At 36.2% G+C, this 27192-nt stretch overlaps 1 protein-coding gene across 1 annotated transcript in view; it reads left to right on the top strand.

The window, feature by feature from the left end:
- DNTT (DNA nucleotidylexotransferase) overlaps positions 1 to 27192 on the top strand; it is a 114371-nt gene that overhangs the window by 71259 nt on the left and 15920 nt on the right. Inside the window, exon 2 of the mRNA XM_074233257.1 lies at positions 26894 to 27068. Coding sequence (XP_074089358.1) covers positions 26967 to 27068 — 102 coding nt within the window. The 5' untranslated portion in view covers positions 26894 to 26966. The remainder of the gene's footprint in view (positions 1 to 26893; positions 27069 to 27192) is intronic.

Raw genomic sequence — 27192 nt, 5'->3', positions numbered from 1 at the left:
AAATATTCATAGCAGCTATGTTTGTGGTGACAAAGAACTGGAAATTGTGTGAATGTCCATCAATTGGGGAATGGCTTAATAAACTGTGGTATATGTATGTCATAGAACACTATTGTTCAATTAGAAACCAGGAGGGATGGGAATACAGGGAAGCCTGGAGGGATTTGCATGAACTGATGCTGAGTGAGATGAGCAGAACCAGAAAAACACTGCACACCCCAACAGCAACATAATAGTAATGATCAACCTTAATGGACTTGCTCATTCCAAAAGGGCAACAATCAGGTACAATTTTGGGATATCTGTGATGGAGAATACTATCTGTATCCAGAGAAAGAATTTTGGAGTTTGAACAAAGACCAAAGACCTTTAATTTTTAAAAAATGTTATCTTATTATGTAATTCTGCTATATCTTATACTTTATGTTTCTTCCTTAAGGATGTGATTTCTCTCTCATCACATTTAACTTAGATAATTGTATACCATGGAAATAATGTAAAGACTGACAAACTGCCTTCTGTAGGGGTTGGAGGGAGGGAAGCAAGATTAGGGGAAAAAATTGCAAAATTCAAAATAAATAAAATCTTTCAAAAAAATAAAGTAACTTCAGACAATATAAAATACTTGGGAGTCTACCTTCCAGGGCAGACTCAGAAACTATGAAAACAACTATAAAACACTCTTTACATAAATAAAATCAGATTTAAATAACTGGGCAAATATCAACTGTTCATGGATAGGCCAAGTTAATATAATAAAAATGACAATTCTACCTAAATTAATTTACTTATTTAGTGCCTTACCAATCAAACTTCCAAAAATTATTTTAATGAACTAGAAGAAATTGTAACTCAATTCATATGGAGAATTAAAATGTCAAGAATAACCAGGGATTTAATGGAAAAAAAGTGCAGAAGAAAGTGCTTAGTCTTATCAGAGCTAAAATTACACTATAAAACCTCAGTCATCAAAATTGTCTGGTATTGGCTAAGAAATAAAATGGTAGATCAGTGGAATATATTTGGTGCAAAAGAGACAGCAGGAAACAATTATAGTAATCTGCTGTTTGATAAATCCAAAGAGTCCAACTTCTGGGATAAGAACTCTCTCTTAGATAAAAACTGTTGGGAAAATTGGAATATGGCAGAAACTTGGATTAGAAAAACATCTCACACCCTATACCAAGATAAGATCAAAATGGGTATAGGATTGAGACATAAAAGACAATATTATAAGCAAACTAGGAGATCAAGGAATATTTTACTTGTCAAATCTATGGAAAGGGAAGCAGTTTATGATCAAAGAAGAGATGGTAGGCATCATTAAAAACAAATTAGATAATTTTGATTACATTAAATAAAAAGCTTTTGCACAAACAAAAGCACTGTAAACATGATCAAAAGAAATGTAGTAAATTAGGAAACAATTTTTACAACTAGTATTTCTGACAAAGGACTCATTTCTAAAATATATAGAGAACTGAGTCAAATTTATAAAGAAAAAGTCATTCCCTAATTGACAAATGGTCAAAGGATATAAGGAGGCAATTTACAGATGAGGAAATCAAAGCAATCCATAATGATATAAAAAATTGCTCTAAATCATTACTGATTAGAGAAATGCAAATTAAAGTACCTCTGAAGTACCATCTCATACCTATCAGATTGGCCAATATGACCAGAAAGGACAATGTTCAATGTTAGGAGGGATGTGGGAAATCTGGGACACTAATACATTGTTGGTGGAACTGTGAATTCATCTAACCTTTCTGGAAAGCAATCTAGAAGTATTCTCAAAAAGGCAACAGAAATGTACATAACCTTTGATCCAGCAATACCACTACTGGGTCTATACCCTGAAGAGATGATGAAAAAGGATAAAAGCATCACTTGTACAAAAATATTCATAGCAGCTGTATTTGTGGTGGCAAAGAATTGGAAACTGAATGAATGTCCATCAATTGGGGAATGGCTGAACAAATTGTGGTATATGTATGTTATGGAACATTATTGTTCTATTAGAAATCAAGAGGGATGGGAATTCAGAGAAACCTGGAAAGCCTTGCATGAATTGATGATGAGTGAGATGAGTAGAACCAGAAGAACATTATACACTCTAATGACAACATGCGGGTGATGATTAATCTTATTGGACTTGCTCGTTCACATCAATGCAATAATCAGGGACAATTTTAGAGCACCTACGATGGAGAATATCATCTGAACCCAGAGAAAGAACTGTGGAGTTTAAACAAAGACCAAAGTCTATTACCTTCAATTTTTTTATATATAAAAAGTGTCTTATGTGCTATATAATTTTGCTATCTCTAATATTTTATTTTCTCTTTAAAGATATGATTTCTCTCCCAACACATTCAATTTCAATCAATGTGTGGCATAGAAAAAATGTAAAGATTTCCAGACTGCCTTCTGTGGGGGGATGGAGGAGGGAAAGGAGGGTGGAGGAAAGATTCTAAAATTCAAAAACCTTACAGAAAATGATGGGTAAAAACTACTATTGTACATAATTGGGAATCAAATAAAATACTAATTAAAAAGTAAAAAAAGATAGAAACAGAGTAATGATCAGTGGATTAGGACAGGTTCAAAAGAAACTGCAGTAAATGACTACAGCAATCTACTATTTGACAAACCCAAAGACATCAGCCTCTGGGCTAAGAATTCACTATTTGACAAAAATTGTTGGGAAAACTGGAAAATAGTACAGCAAAAACTAGGCATAGATCCATATCTCACACTCTATACCAAAATAAGGTCAAAATAGGTAAGGATTTAGACATATAGAGTGATACCATAGATAAATTAATAGACCAAAAATACTCTATCTATCTGATCTATGGAAAAGGGATAAATTTATGATCAAACAAGAATTAAAGCACATTATAAACTGCAAAATGAATGATTTTGACTATATTAAATTAAAAAGGTTTTGTACTAATGAAATCAATGCTGCCAAAATTAGAAGAAAAGCAGAAAGCTGGAAGACAATCTTCACAACCAGGAATTCTGATAGTCTCATTTCTAAAATATATAGAGAATTGCACCAAATGTATAAGGTCACAAGTCATTCCCCAATTGATAACTGGTCAAAGGATATGAACAGATAGGTTTCAAATAAAGAAATTAAAGCTATATATAATCATCTGGGAAAATGCTCCAAATCACTATTGAATGGAGAAATGCAAATTAAAACAACAATGAGGTATCACCTCACACCTATTAGATTAGCCCAAATGAGAAAAAGGAAAGATGATCAATGTTGGAGAGATTGTGGGAGGATTGGGGCATTGATACATTGCTAGTGGAGTTGTGAATGGATCCAACCTTTCTGGAGAGCAGTATGGAGCTGTGCCCAAAGAGCAATAAAACTGTTCATACCCTTTGACCCAGCAGTTCCAATTCTAGGTCTATATCCAGAAGAAATCATAAAAAATGGGAAAAGCCCTATAAGTTCCAAAATATTCATAGTAGCTCTTTTTGTAGTGGCAAAGAATTGGAAATTTAGGGGATGCCCATCAATTGGAGAATGTCTAAACAAGTTATGGTACAGGAATACTTTTGAATATTATTGTTCTGTGAGAAACTGTAAATGGTTGGACTCTAGAGAAGCTTGGAATGACTTATGAGATCTGATGCTGAGTGAAGGGAGTAGAGCCAAGAGCACAGTGTACACATCAGCATTATGAGATGAACAACCTTGATGGAAGCAATTCCTCTTGACAGTTCAGAGAGCTAGGACAACTGTATTAGACTGATAATAGTCTATATTATCCTCAACCAGAGAAAGAAAACCAAAATAAAACAAAACACACAATTAAAAAAAACACCCTGCTGAATATGATGAACACTTCATAAAAATTATCACTTATGTATCACTTTCCCTTAACCCTAATCAAAAATTACTAATTTGCAAATATGTTTAACAAAATGTGTATGTAATATACTAATCTGACTGTTCCCTACTGAGGGGAGAGGGATGGGAAGGAAGGGTGGAGGGAAACTTTGGAACTGGAAATATGCTTGTACAAATAGATGAAAATAAAAAAATTAAAAAATAAAGTGAAGATCATAGGATCTCCTAAGACCAGGAATTGGAGAGTGTTCCAATAAGTAAGGCAAAGTGACTGGAGTCAGTGCAGGAGACTCAAAGCAAAGCTACACAATAAATCTTTAGGATCTGATTAGCAAAATGACTGCGAGTAGGTCACTCACTATTTTACTGAACCTAAGTGGTTCTCAAGAAGCCCAAGAGATTGTTATAGAAAAGTACATGCTGATCTGGAAGCTGTAGGAGAAATATTCTATCACCTGTTAATTAGGCAGCACATATGAATGGAAGTGAGGGAACACTAAATGGGAAGATGTCACTGTTTACCTGGTTATGATACATGGAGTGCAAAAGACTCTAAAGAATTGAAAATAAATATCATACAGAAGAAAATGCAGAGATATGACTTTGATAGGTATGAGTAAACTTCACTATACAGTAAATGAAGGACAAGATCAAAGGAATGTTTAGACAGAAAAAGAAGATGGACTGGTAGGTGAAAGGATTGACAAGTGGTTACTCCACTGGTATCCTCATAATATCAGAAGAGAGTAAGAAAGGCAGCAGCAATTTGCACAGATTCCCTCAAAATAAACTGGGAGAACATAGACAAGAGTTGAATTCATCAATAGGTTGTTATTAGCAAGATCATATGTCCACTTAACAACATGAGAAGCTTTTCCATTTGATAACTGCCATCTCTTAAGCAACTACTATGTGCCAGATATTGTTTTAACTATTGGGAAGAAACTGGTTGAGTCAACAGACTATGGTCTGAATGCTGAAAAAGAATTACCCATTCACTAATTTTTTTTCACATTGATGTCCAATGATATAGACCTACCCATTCTCTTATGTGTACTCTGTAAATGCACAAACAAATTTGGACATATATTTTATTAAAATACAAAAGAAAAAAGCATCCATTTCCTAATCAGATCCTAAAAATTCCTGACCCTTGTCATCTAGCCAGCCTTTTGCTTGAATACAAAGTAATTACTAAAAGCAGTATTCATATGAAGGTCAATTCAATTGATTTAAGTAATGTCTTCATTCTTTTTTTTTTTTAAACTTTTTTTTGCAAGGCAAATGGGGTTAAGTGGCTTGCCCAAGACCACACAGCTAGGTAATTATTAAGTGTCTGAGACTGGATTTGAACACAGGTACTCCTGACTCCAAGGCTGGTGCTTTATCCACTGTGCCACCTAGCTGCCCCCTGCCCCATTTATATATTTTTATGCCCAATTTGAATGCAAGCTCTTTGAGGTCAGAGTCAAGTCTTTCTTTTTGTTTGGTTTTGTATTCCCAAATACAGCAGGACTCAAGATAAGACAAGCCTTAATAAATACTTGTTAACTTGACTGGAATGGAATTTAACTAGCATTACTCAAGCTCTATGTAAGATATTGTGCTATTCAATAAAGACACAAAGTTAAACAACAAAAATGAAAATCAGCCCTGAGCCTCAAGATGATGTACTATCAGGAGGGCAGACAGGTTACTTCTCCCCCCCACCCCCATGGAAATTGTTGTTTTAGAAAGTTTTTATTTATTTTGAGTTTTGTAATTTCCCCTCATTCTTGCTTCCCTCCCCCCACACCCACAGAAGGCATTCTGTTAGTCTTTACCTTGTTTCCATGGTATACATTGATCTCACTTGAATGTGATGAGAGAAATCATACCCTTAAGGAAGAAACAAAGTATGAGAGATAGCAAAATTACATAATAAGATAACGGTTTTTTTCTAAATTGAAGTTAATAGTCCTTGGTCTTTGTTCAAACTCCACAATTCTTTCTCTGGATATAGATAGCATTATCCATTGTATAACTCAAAATTGTTCCTGGTTGTTGCACTGATAGAATAAGTAAGTCCATCAAAGTTGATCATTGCCCCCATGGTATTGGCAGGGTGCACAATGTTTTTCTGGTTCTGCTCATCTCACTCAGCATCAGTTCATGCAAATCCTTCCAGGCTTCCCTGAATTTCCATCCCTCCTGGTTTCTAATAGAACAATAGTGTTCCATGACATACATATACTACAGTTTATTAACCATTCCCCAATTGAAGGACATTCACTTAATTTCCAATTCTTTGCCACCACAAACAGGGCTACTATGAATATTTTTGTACAAGTGATGTTTTTACCCTTTTTCATCATCTCCTCAGGGTATAGACCCAGTAGTGGTATTGCTGGGTCAAAGTGTCTGAACATTTTTGTTGCCCTTTGGGCATAATTCCAAGTTGCTCTCCAAAAAGTTAGATGAGTTCACAGCTCTATCCACAATGTATTAGTGTCCCAGATTTCCCACATCCCTTCCAACATTGATCATTGTTCTTTCTGGTTATATTGGCTAGTCTGAGAGGTGTGAGGTCTTATCTCAGAGATGCTTTAATTTGCATTTCTCTAATAAGAAGTGATTTAGAGCAATTTTTCATATGACTATTGGATCGCTTTGATTTCCTCATCTATAAATGAGACAGGTTGCTTCTACAGGTTAGGAGGGTCAAATAGAAGTCTTTACCTTGATTGGACAGATGTTTCGGAATTCTTTCTCATGTGTAATGTCAAACATTTGGAGGAGTGGAGCAGAGGGGATGGGGGTACCAGAGCATCTCTACGCAGTGACACACTTGGGAGACAACAGTTTCTTCTGGCCTTTGATTTAGCCTTTACTTTATAAAGTGACAGTGTCTGTCATTCATAATGGTTGTCAGCTACTGTGCTAGCTGGGGAGAAGAGGATATAGAAAGGGATGCTGCAGAAATAAAAAGAAAAAAACATTTGGCAGCTAATTGGATTTGCTGAGTAGAAACGAGAAGTCAAGAGTCATATCAGAGTTTAAATCTGGATAATTGGAAAGTGGTGCTGTTCTTGATAGTAATAGGGCAACTCAGAATAGGAAAAAATAATATAATAACATATTGTATAGAATTTGTATATATTATATGAGAATAATATACTATGATAACTTCACAACCCCTCCATGTCTGTTCATCTTCTACCCCCATTCTCTCCCATAAAAAGAAGAGGGGGGAAAAGTCTTATTAGCTATTGCTTTAGAATGCAAAGCCCTCCAGTTCAGGGACATCCATAGCTAAGGAGAATGAGCATGGGGGCATTGATAAGAATGGTGGAAATTTTACTTATGCAGCTTCCTCAACCCCAGTTAGGTTATAACTTCTATAAGACACTAGTGTCAACTTAGTCACTCTGGAAGCCTCAGGTAGGCTCAGAGATGGGAAATGTGATCTATGAAGTCTGAAAAAAGTTAGCCTTGATGTATTGCAGAGCTCATGATAAAATATGACCCATTTTCCCAACACTCTATTTAGTTGATCAGGGGTTGATGAATATTTTGGGATAATACCATGATTTTTACTTTTATGACCACTGTCTTAGAGAGGAGCAAAAGAGTACTGAGTGTGGAAAGAAGAGAGGTTGGATCTATGGAATCAAGGAAGGCTTCATGGAGAAGATAGCATCCAAAATGTTGTGGCTTGCTTCACCTTGGGGCCCACAGTGGTGACCTCCCTCCTGGAGGGGAGCTGAGAATAAGGAGTCAAGCCACTACTGCCTTATGCCTCCAGCTCAATTTTATTACTGCTTAGCTATTACATATATACTATTAGGTCTTCCGGGGTAGAACAAAGAATAATGAGGTAATTGGGGTATACACAAGCAGGATATGTGCAGCATCTTGCATTACAGGATAAGGAGGTATGTTAGGGAGGAGGTGATAAAACACAGCTGTGTCTAGTGCCCTTGGTCTATGGGGCGGAATGTCCATCTCCCAAGGACTCCAGTGCACCTTATCTCTAAGGGTGGCAAGCCAGCTCCTGAGATTGTCCAGGTGGCGGTTTACTTGGAAATAATTTGTGTCACGGCTGTTAGAATAGCCTGTGTACCCACACCAAAGTTGATCTAGAAGCATGATAACAGTTAAATAGATAAAGAGGGAGAAAGAAGGCACACTAGATAAGGATAATGCTAAGCATAAGTGGAACACAATAGGAGCTTGTAGGTAGAGAATGGTCTAGGTTGCTTCAAGTACCAAGTTCTATGAAGAGTAATGCTAAATAAGTCTAGAAAGGTAGGGCATAGTAGATTGTGGAAAGCATTCAGAACCAGGAAGGTAGGTATAAACTTTAGGCAATGGGAGTAACTGAAGATTTTGAAGATGAACATGAGAGACTGAATTTTGCCAAATTGATTATTTTGGAAGGAACTTGAAGGATGAAGTAGAAGATGGGAGTAAAGGCCAAGAGATCTAGAAGGGACAACTAGGTGGTATAGTAGATAGAGCGCTGAGTCTGGACTCAAAAAGATTCCTCTTCCGGAGTTCAACTAGCACTTGCTAGTTAAGCCTAGGCAAGTCATTTAACCCTGTTTGCCTCAGTGCTTTGTCTATAAAATTAGTTGGAGAAGAAAAATGGCAAACCACTCTATATCTTTGCCAAGAAAACCTCAAAAGGAATCACAAATGACTGAAAAATGAATATATGAAGGCTTCCATAAGGCAGGTAGTCATGGGGACCAAGACTAGGGAGGTGGGAGTGGAAATGGAACAGACAGAATGAATGCCAGAGAGATTGCAAAAGAGGACTTCACTGATGGTTACTAGAAGGAATGAAATCATGGGTGGTAGGGACTACTCCTTTAACTATTCCCTTATTCCCATTGTTTTGGGTACATTCTACTATGCATAGGTAAGAAACATCAGATAGTGATTAATGTTTTCAATTAACTTGACTTTAAGAATATCATAGTCAAGGATTATTACTAAAGGCCAAGGGATAGATTCACTAGGTTTTTGCTATCTAAAAAAATGAAAATAAAACAAGCAAACAGAAAAAATAAACCCCAAACTTTAAACTTGTTGCTGGATGAAATTCTATGCTTGATCTATCTGTCATAAGCATCAAGCACAGCTGTTTGAACAACAGAGGAAACTGGTGAACAGTAAAAAAAAAAAGTCACTCAACCTACCGAACCAAAACCTGCTGCTGTGCATTTGGTGATGGCAAAGTTCCCAGACATGAAGCTTAGTACATATAGTTTATAGATGAATATTTGATATAAACAAAACATAAAACTGCAGGAAGTAGAAGTTTTAACTCCCAAAGTCCGTTACATTTGTTTCTAACACATACAGAAATGTTTTGTTGTTATACCAAATAACGGCTCAACATTTGTATAAATTATGGTTTGTGTTTTGATGGGCAATATTCCCAATTCTCCTCTGACAGTTGGGACTGTGTGAGCCACCTTGGTGTTCTATCTAACTCCTTTTCTTCATCCCATGGTAGGGAACTTATTCGTGATTATAAGCTCCTTAAGAGATCATAAGATTTAGATCTGAGAGAGAGATTTTAGAATTCACTTAGTTTAATCCCCCCATTTTGTAGATGAGAAAAAGGAAAACCAGGAATAGTTTCATTGGAGGGAGGGGGGTTAGGTTTACTCTTATAACACATTCAATTTATATCAATTTTGATAGGTTTTATAACCTATCAAGGAGATTGAGGCTGGCAGATCTCAACCTTAGGAGTTCTGAGCTCAAGGAGGTTTCCTCATCTAGGAGATCTATATGTCACTGAAATAAAAAAATTCCATCTCTTTCCCTATTCTCATATATTGAAAATGAGGGGCGGCTAGGTGGCATAGTGGATAGAGCACTGGCCTTGGAGTCAGGAGTACCTGGGTTCAAATCCGGTCTCAGACACTTAATTACCTAGCTGTGTGGCCTTGGGCAAGCCACTTAACCCCGTTTGCCTTGCAAAAAAACCTAAAAAACAAAGAAAACGAAAGATAAGAGGTGGATATCTTTTATATTATCCCTTCAATCCATAAAGTAGTGAGAAATCTAGAGCAAGGTTTTCAGAACATTGTATAAAAAGATATAGGTGTATGCTATAGGATGAAATGGCATGAAGGGACTTTATTTGCATTGGTTGGGGGATTAACCATACCAATGAGATCACAGATCTGTCAAGGTAGCCACATATACCCATAAGTCATGGATACAATTATGACACTAGATAGATAATTTTCAGACCTATATATCCAGTCCTGGCCTCTTAAGTTTCAGTCTCTCATTGACAGCTGCCTCCTGATGGGCTTCACTTGAATGTCTCATTAAATTAAATATATTCAGAGAACAATTTGCTTGTTTTCCCTTCCCCTCCTCAAAACTTCTTGGTTTTCCTAAAGGGCATTAGAACCTTGGAGGTATTCTTGTTCTCCCTATTCTTTAAACTTTCTTCTTATAGTCATTGAATTGCCTAGTCTTGTCTATTTTGCTTTTCTAATATCTTTTTTCTCCCCTTATCTTACTTAATGACCACCATCATAACCCAAACCCTAATAATCTTTGAATCGACCAGTTTATCCCTTCTGGAATACATCCTCACAAATAAGTCTCCCTAGGGTATAGATTTGACCACATTGCTTCCCAGTTCAACTGTTTTCAACGACTCACACTATTGCCTCTAGAATAAGTTCAAACTCTCCCATACAACATTTGAGGCCATTCAAAACCTGACTCCAATCTGCTTTTTGAGTCATATCTTCCTGGTCATGATGCTATGCTCCAGTCTCCACCTTGAGCCTAAGCACTTCAAGCTCCCCTCTTTGAACTTCTTATAGGTGAGCAGTCGCTACATCATGACTTCTTAACCTTTTTTTTTAAGTCTCATGGATCTTTTTGGCAGTATGCTGAAGTCTATGGACCTTTCTCAAAAGAATGTTTTTATTTTTTTGTTTTTGTTTTTTTTAGGTTTTTGCAAGGCAAATGGGGTTAAGTGGCTTGCCCAAGGCCACACAGCTAGGTAATTATTAAGTGCCTGAGACCGGATTTGAACCCAGGTACTCCTGACTCCAGGGCCAGTGCTCTATCCACTGTGCCACCTAGCCGCCCCAAAAGAATGTTTTAAAATGCAAAAATAAAAGACATGGAATTATCAAGGAAACAAATTAAATTGAAATCATTAAAATTTTTTTGAAGAGACTGAATCCCATGTTAAGAATCTCTGCCAAATATCTGGCCCAGATTCAGAAACATCACTCTCTGCCCATATACCTTTATGCCAGTTCATCATGTACTTACTCTTTTTTTTTCCCGAGCTCTCTAAAAAGGGAATATTTCCTGGTCCTCTGGTCCTCCAATCAGAGAGGAGAGGTAAGCAGATGAGTTGAGAAAGTGTTGAGCATCCAAAATTGAGTCATTAGAATGATGATTAGATACTCCCTTTCATGCACTTTACTATTCAGCCTAACCTGCCTTGTAGATTCTTTTCTTTTTTTTAGGGATACAGTAATATTTTATTTGTTTTCCAATTATATACAACAGTAATATCTACCTATCATTTTTTGTAAGGTTTTGGATTGTACAATTTTTCCCTCCCCCCCACAGAAAGCTGTCTGATAGTCTTTACATTGTTTCCATGCTATACATTGATATACATTGAATGTGCTATAAGAGTAAATATAAACTCCTCCCCGGCCCCCCCAGGAAGATGAGAAACCTCATGAATAGAGAGAGAAGAAAAAAAAATATACTTCAGTCTGTGTTCAGATTCCAATGGCTTTGTCTCTGGGGTGAGTTGCTTTCTTTATCTTTTTTTTTGTTGTTGTTGGTTTTTTTTTTTTTTTTTTTAGATTTTGCAAAGCAAGGGGGTTAAGTGGCTTGCCCAAGGCCACATGGCTAGGTAATTATTAAGTGTCTGAGGCCAGATTTGAACTCAGGTACTCCTGACTCCAAGGCCAGTGCTCTATCCACTGTGCCACCTAGCCGCCCCCCACTGTGCCACCTAGCCGCCCCCTGCTTTCTTTATCTTAAGTCCACCAGAGAAGTTACTTCAATATTTTTCTCACAGCTATTACTAGCTGTATTTCCCTTCACTCTCTTCCTCCCCACTCTCATTTATTCTATTTTTTCTCTCTCTCTCTCCTTTCATCCTGGCGCTGTCCAAAAGTGTGTTGTATCTGAGTACCCCCTCCCTTGATCATCCTCTTCTATCACCTATTCCCCCTTCCTTCCCCCATGTCCCCTTATCCCATCCCTTTCTTCTCATTTTTCTCTAGGGTAAGAAAGCTTTCCTCACCCTATTAAGTGTGTATGTTATTTCCTCTCTGAGCCATTTCTTTCTTTTTTTTTTTGCAAGACAATGGGGTTAAATGGCTTGCCCAAGGCCACACAGCTAGGTAATTATTAAGTGTCTGAGGCCGGATTTGAACTCAAGTACCCCTGACTCCAAGGCTGGTACTCTATCCACTGTGCCACCTAGCTGCCCCTCTGAGCCATTTCTGATGGGAATGAAGGCTCACTCATTCCCCCTTACCTTCCCCCTTTCCATTGCATTGAAAAAGCTTTTTCTTGACTCTTATGTGAATTTTCTTAGCTTCTTCTTCATCTCCTTTCCCTTCCTCCATTACCCATTGACACCATCTTTTTACTATATTATACCATTATATTCTGCTTCTTCCTATGTCCTATCTATACATGCTCCTTCTAACAGTTCTGATAAATGAGAAAGTTCATATGAGTTATCAATATCTTCTTCCCATGCAGGAAGACAAACAGTTCAATATCATTAAGTTCCTCATAGTTAGTCCTTCTCTTCCAGCCCCAATATAGTTCACCAGAGTTTTGTACTTGGAGATCAAACTTTCTGTTCAGCTCTGGTTGTTTCAATAGGAAAGTTTGAAAGTCCCCTGGTTCATTGAAAGTCCATTTTTCCCCCTGAAGGAGGATGTTCAGTTTTGCTGGGTAGTTAATTTTCGGTTGTAAACCAAGATCTTTTGCTTTCCAGAATATCATATTCCAATCCCTACGAGCCCTTAATGTAGATGCTACCAGATCCTGTGAAATCCTGACTATGGAGCCTTGGTAGTTGAATTTTTTGCTTCTGGCAGTTTTTAGAATTTTCTCTTTGATTTGGGAATTTTGGAATTTGGCTATAATATTCCTGGAAGTTTTACTTTTTGGGATCTCTTTCAGGAGGTGACTGGTAAATTGTCTCAATCTCTATTTTACTCTCTGCTTCTAGGATCTCAGGGCAATTTTGCTGTATTATTTCTTGAAAAAGGAAATCTAGGCTCTTCTCCTTGTCATGACTTTCAGATAGCCCAATAATTTTTAAATTATTTTTTTCTGGATCTGTTTTCAAGGTCGGTTGTTTTTCCAATGAGATATTTCACATTTTCTTCTAATTTTTGGCCTTTTTTGAAAGAGTTTTATTTCTTCCTGATTTCTTGCAAAGTCATCAGCTTCCTTTAGTTCCATTCTGCATTTGAAGGAGTTATTTTCTTCATAGAGCTTTTTTATCTCCTTTTCGAGCTGTCCAATTCTGCTTTTAAGGCATTCTTCTCCTCATTTGCCTTTTGTTTTGCTTTTTCCATTAGGCCTAAATTGGTTTTTTACATATTATTTTCTTCAGCATTTTTTTTTGTATATTTTTCACAAGCTGTTGATTTGGTTTTCATGATTTTTCTGCATTGCTCTCATTTCTCCTCCCAATTTTTCTTCCATCTCCCTTAATTGCTTTTTCAAAGTCTTTTTTTGAGCTCATTCATAATCTGAGCCCATTTTCTATTTGTCTTGGAGGTTTTGGATATGGAAGCTTCGATTTTTCATCATTTGAGTATGTGTTTTGATCTTCCATGGGACTAAAGTCATTCTCTATGGTCATATTCTTCTTTTTCTGTTGTTTACTCATTTCTTCAGCCCAAGACAGCACTTCCAAGGCTTTGGGTTTTGGGGGGGGGCAGGACACCCCACTAGGACCTTTATTCCTCCAAGGTCTTATGCTCTCTTGCCTGTGCTTTGATAAGTAGATGACCCCCTCACTTCCCTCTTCCCTGGAGCTATAAGGAAGGATCCTGCTTGGTTACTTAGTATGGGAGCCCAAACTACAATATCTGAGTGTAGGCAAACAACAGAGTTCTACCCCAGGGAGAGCAAAGAAATTTCTACAATCTTCCCTGACCCCCTTACTGTCTCTGGGGGTGCAGGCTGCTTTCTCCAGATTCTTGCTGCAGATTCTGCCGCCAGTGCTCCTCACTCCACACTCATTCTGGTCTAGTAGAGTTCTCTCCTTGCCCCTTCAAGCTGTTGCTGGTGATCTCTGGGCTGGGGCTGGGCTGTGACCAGGGCTTTTTTCCAACCTCTGGTCCTGGTGAAACACACCTTTCCTGTGGAACTTCTAAGTTATCTTGGACTAGGAAAATGTATCATTCAGTCTTTCTGTGGTTCTGACCCTCTAAATTTTGACTAGAGTCATAATTTGTTGACTTTTGGAGGGAAGGAATTCCTGGGAATTGCTGCCTTCACGCTGCCATTTTGGCTCCACCCTGCCATGTACTTATTCTTGATCTCTCTCCCCACATCCCCTTTCCCTTGAAGTTGGATTCAAATAAATACTCTCCAAACACCCCATTTTAGTCACTATTCCCCAATATGTTCTGTCTTCCCTTGTTAGAATGTCACTACTTAAATGTAAGAATGGTCTTGTTTGTTTGTCTTTGAATCCCCAGCCATTTATTTAAACACTTTAAAAATTCTTCTGCATTCATTCATTTATGAGATCCATGTCTCTTACAGACACTATTGATTATTCTCCAAACTCAGCACTCCCTCCTCACCTCTACTTTTCAAAGTCCTAATCTTCCAGATTTAGCTCGTGTCACCTCTTCTGTAAGGTCCACTTAGATTGTCATTATTCTCTTCCTCTTCAAATTCACTACTTCTTGGGGCAACTAGGTGGCATAGTGGATAGAGCACCAGTCCTGGAGTTGGGAGGATGTGAGTTCAAATCCAGCCTCAGACACATTAATTATCTAGCTGTATGACCTTGGACAAATCACTTAACCCCATTACCTTAAATAAAAATTAAAAAAAAATTTAAATTCACTCTTTTTGTAGCTCTGTCTTGTCCCCCCCCTCCATATCTCTCCTCATCCCCTCTCTCCCTCAAATTATGTTGTATTTATTTTATACATGTATACATTTGGAGTGCCACCAAAAGACTTGGACATGGAGCAAGAGGAGGTAGATCATGCTGGATGATGGTTGCCACTCCTCTTTCCAGTGATCTCTAAACTATAAAGAGATTTTTTTAGGTGACTTGAAGGCATTCTCTCAGAGTATCACTCATCATGACCTTCCAGGAGTTGGTCATAGATAGGAGATTTAGAAGTTGTGCAGTTACTGAGAGGTGTAGAGGCAAGCAGGAGGGAGGGAGAAATGGACACCCGTGTGAATAGGAGATACTTGCCATCAAAAGTTGACAGGAAATTTTGAATAAATGTGGGAAGTCTTAAGCCAAGGTGGTAAGACTAATGTAACCATAACCTATATCCTAGGTGAATTCTGATGTGTCCATCCAGTTCATGGTGAAGATAAAAGACTAGTGGCCTTGCTTCTTTACCTCTTCCCAGAGAGGACCATATTTGTGTTAGTTCTTATTTTTAAATTACTTCCCTCTGGTCTCATATCAACACATTTGTGTTAAATGTTTATTTGAATTTTATCTAATGAACAGGTTAGTTTTTGATCTGCAGAAATTCAGAGCTGTGTGTGTATGTGTTATTTCTTAATTAATTATTAGAGCTATAGAGTAGGAGAAGGGGGGTGGAGATGGGAGTGGAGTTTCATTCTGGTGAGACTAACTGTTTTATGTAGACTGAACCTTGGGACTTGGAGCTAATTTAGAACAATTGGGCAACTGTTATTATTTTGCAAACTGTTTCTTCCTTCACAACATGGAAATAGGTTTTACATGATTGCACATATATAACATATAGCAAATTGCTTACTGTCTTTGGGAGAGAGAGGAGAGAAGGGGAGAAGGGAGCTTCTGAAATTCAACATTTTATAAAAAACAAATGTAAAAAAGTCTTTACATGTAACTGGAAAAAGTAAAATAATAATAAAAGGAAAGAAAAAAAGAAGAGTTGGGCAAAGAGGGAGATTAGTATTAACTGTTACGGACCTGGTAAAAAATTCTGAATTCATGTAGTTCGAGATGGAGAGAGAACAGAGTACAGATATTTTCACTTTCCCTTTTATTGGCAGCATCAGACTGTGAAGGGAAATGCTCATGAAATGAGAGGGGAGTGAATGTCATCAGCAGGATCAATAGACATTCTGGTTCAAAGGATGCTTCATACTTCTTAATCATCATCTTAAACAGCAGATGCCTGCTTTATTAATGCTAACAACTATCTTTTATTTATCTGTGAACATCTTGTATTTCCTTCAGTGTTTTGCAAAGACTTTGAGGGTGTGAACTGTCTCATTTTTGTATTTGTATTTCTGGGACATAGCATAATGTCTGGCATGAAGCTGACTTATTAAATAAATACTTGTTCATGGATTGATACTAGGGATATCCTTGATAAAAATATGAGGAGAACAGGAAGACACTTGAAAATTACTCTCTACAGTCAATCACATCCCCATAGTCATGCAAGTTTCTGAAAGATAAAAAGAATACTAGATCTTGTTGAACTTATATTTTTGTTGATTAAGAGCACAATGTGACCCCAAAGGGAGACCTTAAGGGCTCTCTTTCTTAATTAATGGAATCTCCTATTTAATTAATTCTCCTTGGACAACTAAGTAGCACAGTAAATAGACATTTGGGTTTGGGTTCAAGAAGACCTGAATCCAAATCTAGTTTCCAACACTTATTAGTTGTGTGACCCTGGGTAAGGCATTTAATTTTGACCTGCCTTGGTTTCCACATCTACAAGATGGGCATAATAATAATAGTAATATCCTCACAGGCTTGTTGTGAGATAAAATGAGAGACTATATATTTAGAGCATTTTGTAAATATTAAAATATGTCTGCTATTAAGAGTGTATAAGTGATAAATGAGGGGCAACTAGGTGGCAGAGTGGATAGAGCACCAGGACTGGAGTCAGGAGGACCTGAGTTCAAATCTGACCCTAGACACTTAATAATTACCTAGCTGTGTGATCTTGGAGAAGTCATTTAAATCCAGTTACTTTGCAAAAATGAAAAGAGATAAATGTTCAGTGATCCAACATTCAATAAATTTTAGAAATTATGTTAGTATGTTTTCCAATCGAAAAAACTCAATCAAGCTCAGTTTGTCTTTCAATTTTTAAAAATATAAAACATAAAAGTATATAGTAAATAAAGGCATTTATTGCATTCTTTTATTTGTTCCTGGTTTAGTTTTTCAGGTCCCTATCACACATGCAAAAGCTGGGTGAGAACAGTAGCAACTGGTCCCTCCTACAATACAAGTGATATAAACTTCTTCCAAATTGACTAGTCTCTTCTGAAGACTTGTTAGAAGGTTGTCCCTGGGATCCATGCTGTAGAAATCCCTTCTAGATGAAACCAATATTTGCCCTTCATTCTCAAAGAAGACCATAACATCAGGAAGTTGATACCATGACAAGTACATGCACTGAATTTGAACGAGGGGGTGCTGTGTGAAGTCACTAGTCTCACGTTTTCCTCCAGAACCATCTGGATCAGGTGTCCAGATATGAATCAGAATGACTGGAGCTAGCCCTGGATTCAAGGCAATCAGGATTAAGTGACTTTCCCAAGGTCACACAACAAGTGTCAAGTATCTGAGGTTGGATTCAAACTCCCATCTGATTCCAAGGCCAGTGCTCTCTCCCCTATGCTACCTAGCTGCCCTTAGTTGAAACTATCTGATAAATGGATCCACTTCATACCAAATCACATTTTAGTGTCTGCTTTTATGGAAGGGGTCACAGAATTCTTTCTCTCATGGTGGAGAAGAGAATAAATCATGGTCATTTTTTGGTGTGTGTGTCCCAAAAGTCTGAGAACTTAAAAAAAATTTAAATAGCTGTTTCAGTAAAATTGGTTCTGTTTGTCTTCCTATTTATTTCCTTCATTTTATTTATTTTTAATTTATGGAATAAAAGAAATGCTTCCATAATGTCCTATAAAAAGATGATTGTACCTGAAACTGCATATTTATTATGAACTATTTACTATTTTTTTAAAACATAAGTATATAAAGTTATCATGTTAATTTCTTCTTTTCCTCTTTTTCCCCTTCTCTCTCTTTCCCTTCCCCTTTCATGCCATGCTCTTAAAACATTCTTCTTTGAAGAGGCCCATAGTCTTCACCAACCTTCCTAATGAGCCCAAGGTATGAAAAAGGTTAAGAACCTGTGGAAAGAGTGATTTTATTTCTGGTATCATTCTCTAGTTGGGAGGAAAAAGTATCTCATAAAATACTCTCAGGTCCATGTTAAACATGAATGTCTGAGGTTGATCATCTTCATAGTCAAATTCCTGCCATGACTTAATTGATCCCTGATGCCATGGAACCATACAGACAAGTTAATTCTCCCCAGGTCATTTTACCTTGGAGAACAAACAGACATCCACTACCGACCCCTTGCTTGATTCCACAAGGACTCACACAACACACACATAAGGTTACATGTTTTAATGAAGAGAACATTGAATTGCGGGGGGGAGGCAGGAAAGGAGGGTCAAAAGACCTAGGTTGAGTCTCGGTCCTGTATCTGACAATTAAATCATATGTCCTTGGACAAAAGATGAGTCTTAGTTTTCACAGCTACAAAATGAATGCAACAAACTTGTACTTTGCAAAGAAAATGCTTTAAGAATAGAAAAGTGGTCTCTGTGAAGGGAAAAATAAATTCCAATGTCACTGAGTTTGACCCAATTATCATATACAAGTGGTCCTTGATGATGATGCCCAATTTGCTTTGACTTTACACAAACAGTACGGACGACTTGAACAACTGCACAGAATGAACCAGCTATCTCCTACACACAGGGTAAATGTGCCAACCTATCTAAAATGCCAAGACAAAGCATCCTTTGGGAGAGATAGGAAGCAGGATGTGCCAGACAAGTCAAACAACCACGACCACCTTGACCACCACATTTTCTTCAACTTTACTGGAGAAAACTCAGGGTCTTGAACCCAAGAACTCTAGGAACAACGAACTTCCAACTTAGTACCTGCAGCTATCACCCTGAGAAGCAACCCCTGTGGAAATATGGCCTAGCAGTTGCTTCTGAAGGAGCAGCTCCCGGAGACCCAGGAAAGAAAGTTCTTCCTATCAAAGTTCTCAACACTGTCAAATGGTTAAGCATCAGAAAATGATCTGTTTTTATCAGTGGACAGAGAGCATTTAAAAAGAGGCATTAACATCTGGTTTGCCACTGTGTCCTAAGGATCAAGGGACTTTTCATCTTTTTGCAGCTGATACCCTCCAAATGCATTGCTTTCCCATTAAACAAGAGAGCAAGGATTATTTTACTTTTCAGTTTGTTGTCAATCACTCTGCATTTTGTTGTTTAATTGTATTTGAATCTTCCTAACTCCATGAACTATACTGTCTAGGGTTTTCTTGACAAAAATACTGGAGAATTTTGCCATTTTCTTTCCAGTGGATTAAGGCAAACAAACTTGCCCAGGGTCACACAGCTAGTAAGTGCCTAAGGCTGTATTTTAACTCATCTTTCTGATTCCAGATGCAACTTTCTATCCATTGAGCTAAGCAGCAACTTAATGAATTTTATTTTATATTCATCCACTTAATAATCCTATGTGCCAGTGAACTTCAGTGATTTTATAGACTTTTTATACACACACTATGCATTTTAAATTTTATTTTAGATCCAGACATATGCTTTTAATTAATATGGTGGAAATTCCAGGGGAAATACTCCCTCCAATATTGTAACTCAATAATTTGTCTATAGAATTGTTTGGGGGGGGTACCAAGAGTTTTCAGGGGAACTGACAGGCTATGACTTGCCTATAATCACAGTTAGTATGTTTTTGTATACTCAGAAACTTTTACATAATCGATCTTTAATAAATATAGGGTATTGGAATTGAATTGCAAAGTTAAATTCTCAAATGTTGTTATAATAATTATACTCAAAAAAAAGAACTTGCAAGTCACATAAAAATTCCTTAATTCTCTTTTTTTTCCTAGAAGTAGGGGATCATGGGTATGGAATATTGCAAATATGGTCAGATTTGGTCAATGTATCAATTAGATTTCATCATTTGATTCTTTTTTTAAAATTCATTTTTGAAAGGGATATCTGACTAGAGAAGGTAGAGGTAAAACTGTATGAAACTATGGCAAAACATTTCACACTTCTTTTTCAGTAGGTATGCATTCATTCATTTATTCATTCATTTTCATTCATTCATTTTCATTCATTCATTCATTCATTCATTCATTCATTCATTCATTCAACAAATGCTAGTTGGAAATAGAACCTGTGAGAGTTTTGTTTCTGCCTTTAGAAGGAAAGCAGTGAGATGATATCAAAGTTCCTGGTAACCAGAAAGACTTAGCATTCTATGCTCACAGTTGGAGATTCACGTTGGGGTTTACAGCCAGAAGCCACAGCTCCCAACATGCATAGGATCAGGACCACAGATTCAGATCATGGGAAAAAAAGACAAAAAAAGATGAAGGCTCTTATTTCTTCCCCAGTTTATGAAATTAAATTTCATGAATTAGTCCTATTTATTTTGGAGAAGAAAATGGGGGCAACCCGGAGAACATTTCTGATGGAACTGGCTCGAAAGAAAGGTTTCAGGGTGGAAAACGAATTAAGGTAGGATATTACTTATTTATTTTTAAGAACTGTGATTGTTTTAAAGATAAAACAAACCAAATATATTTAAAGATCTACTTAGCAGACAAACATCATCCTGATCATGTCAACATATTACAGACACACATGGACATATCCTGGGCTGAAATTTAAGCTCTAAATAATTGATCAGTCACAGAAATCATGATCTTTTCTAAGATCCATGATAGACAAAACATGAGAAATTAGATTTGCTCTGGAATGTAATAAAAAACTCAGAATTCTTTACCTTTGCACTCTAGTGCAGGTGAGGAAGAGTAGCTAAATAGTGATTGGTATCTGGAGAAAATGGTGGGATTTTTATATGCATAATTTTATTTTTTGACATAAACCCATCAATTTTTCTGCATTTTTGCTAGCTCAAACCAAAGGATTTTAAGTACTTTAACACAGAAGCCGGGTCTTCCTGTTTTTTTTTTCACCTGGGCTCCTGTGTGTGTGTGGCTTTATTGGCAAGGGCTAGGAAGGCTGACAGGTGCATCCAGTCTGCTTACACATTGCCTCTAGTGGGTGCAGACCATTGAGTGTAGTCAGTAGGTTTCTCTGAAGCATGGTCCTTGTGGGGATGCTCAGGAGAATGATTGAAGCCCTTGGATTCATGGGGACCATAGGATGTAGTTGCTGAAAGGGACCTGGGAGATTTTCTAGGGCCCCTTCACTCTAAAGAGGAGAGAGCTAAGTCCTCGAAGAGATGTTAGGAAGTTGATCAAGTCTGCATAAGCAGCGAGTGGCAGACTTCGAATGAGAACTCATCTTTCATTATTCAACATTCACCAAACAGAGGCCAAATGACTCCAAATGTGCCAAAATCAGAGCCCGGGGAAGTAGGATTACTAAGACAGTAATTTTCAACAAGCAGTCAAATGCCTCTATTGAGCATCACATTTTGAGGACCTTCTGGTATATATTATATACTAATATACAACTAGACAAAAAAAGCTCAATTTAATTGGGGGGGAGAGGGGGAGAATGGTGATAAAGGAATCAAATACAGAAATAAATCCTGATTACAAAATGAACTTTGGAATTTGTGGGATGTACAGAAGATAAAGCAACCTGACAGATTTTGAATGACAAGGGTACTGAAAAAACTTGTTCCAAACTTATAAGTAAAGAACTTAAATCATTACACACACACACACACACACACACACACACACACACACACACACATTCCTCAATGCATTCACACACATATAAACTTTGGAATTTCCTGAGAAAACAATTACTTAAAAAGAAGTTTTAAAGGAAAAATAAGAAATTTTTCTTATATAGGAATAAAGGACTCTCTTAAATTATTGAAAAGGTAATATTTTCATGATGACTGATAATTTACTCTAATGCCCATAGCTAAAGTGGAGAGAACAAGATGAAAAGAATGTATCCTGTAGTAAAATATTCACCTGAGAGGCTTTTGAATCTTTTGTCTTTTTCTTTCTCCTTTTTATCACTGTTTCTCATGGTCTCTCTTGTTTTCTTTCCCTCTGTTCATCTTCTTTGTTTTTCTCCCTTTCCCTTTACTTGCTCATCATAATGTGCAACTGAAGTATTTTAAAATAAATATTTATTGTTCTTATTGAATTACATGTTATTATCTCTGTCTTTAATTTTGTAAGGAGGCAAATTGAAAATTTTCTTTTTCTCCCTTTCAAGAAAACCTCAATTTAATCTTTTAAAAATTAGCATAAAATACCTGATTCCTATTATTTATTATCAATTATTATTATATATATATGAGTTTTATTTTTGTTTTTTTAACTACCACAGGTCAGGGGACCTTTATACCCTTGATCTAGAAGAATAAAATTGACTCCTGTTTATAATATTCTCACAGGAAAATTATAATATGATTGATTGCAATTTCATTTCCATATGATTTGCTGCGTTATTGAACAGTTCTTGAATTGAGCATTTCTGAACCTAGAAGCTATGTCAGCTTGGTTTAGTTACTTGCTTCTCCCTGGGATATTATATTAAAGATGCCTAAGAAAAATGAGGCAGCCAGACTAGGTGATTTCTAAGATCCTTTATAGGCCTAAAATCTAATGACTTTCTATGAGACAGAAAGAGATAGAAAGACACACAGAAAGAGAGAGGGAAGGAGTGATGGAGATAAACAAAGAAATACAGAAAAAAGAGAGAAAGAAAAAGGGACAGAGATAAAAAGAGAGAGAAAATTTAAAAAATTACTTTGGCTTGCATATTTCCAAATATATACCTTCTCATCCCTACTCAGTGAACCATCTTTAGTAACAAAGTTTGGTGTGTGGTTTTGTGTTTTTTTTTCCACCAAAGAAAGAAAATAGCAATTCAGCCAAAAAATAACAAATCAAATAAAAATATCAATCATATCTGGCAATATACACACTAGAGAAAAATTTAAAATCTCACTACATATTGAGAGTTGACATTTGTATGATGACTTAAAGCACACATATGCACTTATACACACACACACACACATAATATCATTTGATCCTTATAACACTTTAGAGGCAGGTGCTATTATTAGCCTAATTGAAGGTGAAGAAATTTAACAAACTCTCAGCAAGTAATGATTTGCCCAGGGTCATATAGTTAGTGAACATCTGAAGTGGGTTTCAAACCCAGATTTTCCTAGCTCCATTTCTAGTACTCCATCCAGGTTTACTCCTTATAAATACATCTGAAATTTTAAAATAAACAAACTCTGTGCTATTTATTTCAAACCCTGGTCTTTTTTTCATTTTTGGAAAAAAGTATACATACGTGAAAATATTTCTCCTATGATCTTGAAACTTCCCGAGAAATTAAATATAAAGACTCAGACAAAGAAAAAGAAAGTTTCTTTGCCAATAGAGTCCTTTTTAGAGTAATCTATAGCTCACTGACTCAGGACAAACTTTTCCTGCTATCAAAAAAGAGCTGTATCTTTGAGTGCGATTTTGTATGTGTGTGTGTGTGTGTGTGTGTGTGTGTTCTGAGAACACAGCCCAGCTGCACAGGCAAGAGAGGAAGCTAATGCACAGAGTCAACTGCGGTTGTACATTTATTTGATTATGGCAAAGTTCCCAGACTTATACAGTGGAAGAAGTACATCTAATATGTGTTTTATATAAAAGTAAAAATAAATGCAAATCAACTACAGGAAACAGAAGTTGGAGTTCTCAAACCGAATTTTCTTACAAGAAATTTCATCATAGTCTAATCAGGATTGATAAAAATGGACCTTATGGAGATTAAAAACAAGATTGCTCATTTACAGGATTAAAGATTAAGAATGGAAGGGATATTAGAAATAATTTAGTCCAGAGCTCTTATTTTATAGATAAGGGAAATATGACTCATTGAGAAGGGAAGTGACTTGTCCATAGTTCACACAGGTCCTAAGTGGCAATGTTAAGATTTAGGTTGTGCTACAATGGAAAAATATAGGATTGAGTTAAAATTCTTACTGACATTTATTATAAAGTTTTATAAAGTTATAAATGTTTCTATAAAGTTTTGTTTATTTATAAATTAAACAATGTTTTAGAAATTTTGACATTACTTTTCCATTTTTTTCTCTGTTATTTTCCTACTTTTATTTCTTATTTAGATTCTTTTGGGATCATATCAAGTCTTAGCCTTTGACCTGACTTTCTGTTAAAAACTGGTTTTCCTTCTGCAAACCTATTGCTTTTTTATGTTTTATGAGGCAATACTACTCATAATATTCTGTCATCATCTTCTGGAAGATTTTATAAGTGAGGTTATATTATTGATCAATAATACCACTGACTTCCAAGTTTCTTTGATTAGCAAGTTGATAAAATGTTTGCTGGATGATATGGTTTCTAGACTTTTAAAAAATTTTCCTATAGTTTCTTCCTTAAGAATATGATTTCTCTCTCATCACATTCAGCTTAGATCAATGCATACTATGGGAATGATATAAAGACTAACAAACTGCCTTCTGTGGGGGATAGGGAGAGGGAAGCAAGATTGGGGGGAAAATTGTAAAACTCAAATTAAATAAAACCTTTCTAAAATTAAAAAATAATGGAACTAAAAAAAATTTTCCTATGGAGGTTGATTTAATTTAAACTTCCCAAGGAGTGGTGAGAATCTGGGTTGATGTCTCATTTTATGTTTCCCATTGTTTGGTGACAAAAGATTTTTAAAAAATAGGTCAGTTTGAAGTATGCTCAATTACAACCATAACTTTTTTATTTATATACTTTGTCTTCTAAGCATAGATTTTGATCCTTCTTCTAACAAGTTGATTTAAAAATGGTTCCCATTGCCTCCTATAAGACATACCACCTTCTATATGAAACCTTTCCTGATCTCCAAATGCTAGTATCCTACATTTCAAAGTAACATATTTAACAACTTCATGCATATTTCTATTTATGCCTTTTATATTTATACTATCTATAAAACTATACATATCCTTTGACTCAGCAATACAATTATTAGGCCTGAATTCCAAAGAGATAAAAAAATATGTACAAAAATATTTATAAGAGCTCTTATTTTGTTAGCAAACAATTGGAAAGTAAGGGAAGACCCATCAACTGAGGAATGGCAGACCAATTTTAATATATAATTGTGATGGAATACTATTGTGCTATAAGAAAGGATGAGTAGGATGGTTTCAGAAAAACCTGGGAAGACTTACATAAAGTGATACGAAGTGAAGTGAGCAGAACCAGGAGAATATTGTATACAGTAAGCGCTATATTGTATGATAATCAGTGTAAATGATTTAGCTATTTTCAGCAATATAATGATTGAAAATAATTCTGAAAAAGTTCTGATGAAAATATCATTCCCTCCAGAGAAAGAATTGATGGAGTCTGAACACAGATTGAAGTACTTTAAAAAAAAAAACCCTTTCTTTTCTTGGACTTTTTTTTGTCTGTTTTCTTTCATAAAATGACTAATGAGGAAATATGTCTTACAATGTATAATCTTTATCAAGTTGCCTTCTCCAGGGTGAGAAAGGAAAGGAAGGAGAGAATATGGAACTCAAATTTTTAAAAAAATGAATGTTAACTTTTTTTACTTGTAATTGAAAAATTATATAAATAGTTTTAAAAAGGGGAAAGAAAATAGTTCCCACATCAGTAAGCATTAATTTCCTATTTGTTAAAATAATTTAATTTCTAATAGTGTTACTTTGCAGTGACCAAGGTCAGTGGCTTCCTATTGTCATCTCAACAATTCCTGCTATATGTATAAGCTGTTTTTTCTCACTCTACCATTTCTTACTCCTGAACCATGTTATCCAACATACTCATTTATGACCACACTTTAGCATGGAATTTACCAAATATTGGAATATATATTGAGTTAATCTAGAGGGTCTTGTTAAATTCTCAATAGAATTCCTCCACTTTTTCCTTCTTATTCTCTGCAAAAGATGTTTTAATTCATAAGTAAATAAGCTAATCCTTTTTACATTTATCTTTTTGTAGATGTTTATTTGCAAAAATGATTGACAGACTAAGTGTACCATGAAAAATGTCTTTGGAAGAATGTAAAGGAAATCACCAATTCATTTTCTTGTGAATTTTAATGAGAATCTCTGAGCCATCTGAACCATTTAGTTTAGTTTTTTTTTTTTTTTTAGGTTTTTGCTAGGCAATGGGGTTAAGTGGCTTGCCCAAGGCCACACAGCTAGGTAATTATTAAGTGTCTGAGACCGGATTTGAACCCAGGTACTCCTGACTCCAGGGCCAGTGCTTTATCCACCACACCACCTAGCCACCCCAGAACCATTTAGTTGAAGTGTTTGGTTTCATTATAGTAGAACTTTCAAGATTGATGTCATTTCTCTTGTACTATATCATTCATTAATCACTGGATAAGGATTTCATATTTAAAAATGCCATTAATGTAGCTATTTGTAGAAGGTCTAAAAACATGCCCTCTTTGGCATCTCTTCTGCTCTAGCACCAAAAAAGGGACCTCATTAGTAAATGATCCTTGCCTATGATCTTGGGACCCCATATATTTCATTGTGGCATCTGGGGCATGGAGCTTTTCTCCAGGGAATAGAAAGTCTTAGCTCACACACACACAAGCATTATCCTTACCCTAATGGCACAGTAAGAAGGGGCTCTTGCTAATTTAATAATAACAACAGTATCATCATTCAATGCTTTATCATCTATCCCACAGCAATTCAGTGACTCACATTGTATCAGAAAACAATTCTGGTCCAGATGTCCTGTCATGGCTCAAGGAACACAAGATGGAAAAGACAGCCCAGTTTGAGCTCCTTGATGTCTCTTGGCTAATTGAATGCATGAAAGCTGGAAAACCAGTGGATACAAAAGGAAAATATCAGCTCATGGTAAATTAGATATAAAGAATTTTCATTGTCTTAATAATTTCTCCAAATGAGAAATAAGCTCCTTTTATGTTGCTGTTTCCTCAAACTTATATGATTTTAATAGTCTGCATATTCCCTCCAACAA

Source organism: Macrotis lagotis, chromosome 4 (genome assembly GCF_037893015.1).
Source record: "Macrotis lagotis isolate mMagLag1 chromosome 4, bilby.v1.9.chrom.fasta, whole genome shotgun sequence".
Taxonomy (NCBI): Eukaryota; Metazoa; Chordata; class Mammalia; order Peramelemorphia; family Peramelidae; genus Macrotis; species Macrotis lagotis.
Note: the sequence above shows the minus strand (reverse complement) of the source record. Positions and strands in the feature narration are given on the sequence as shown.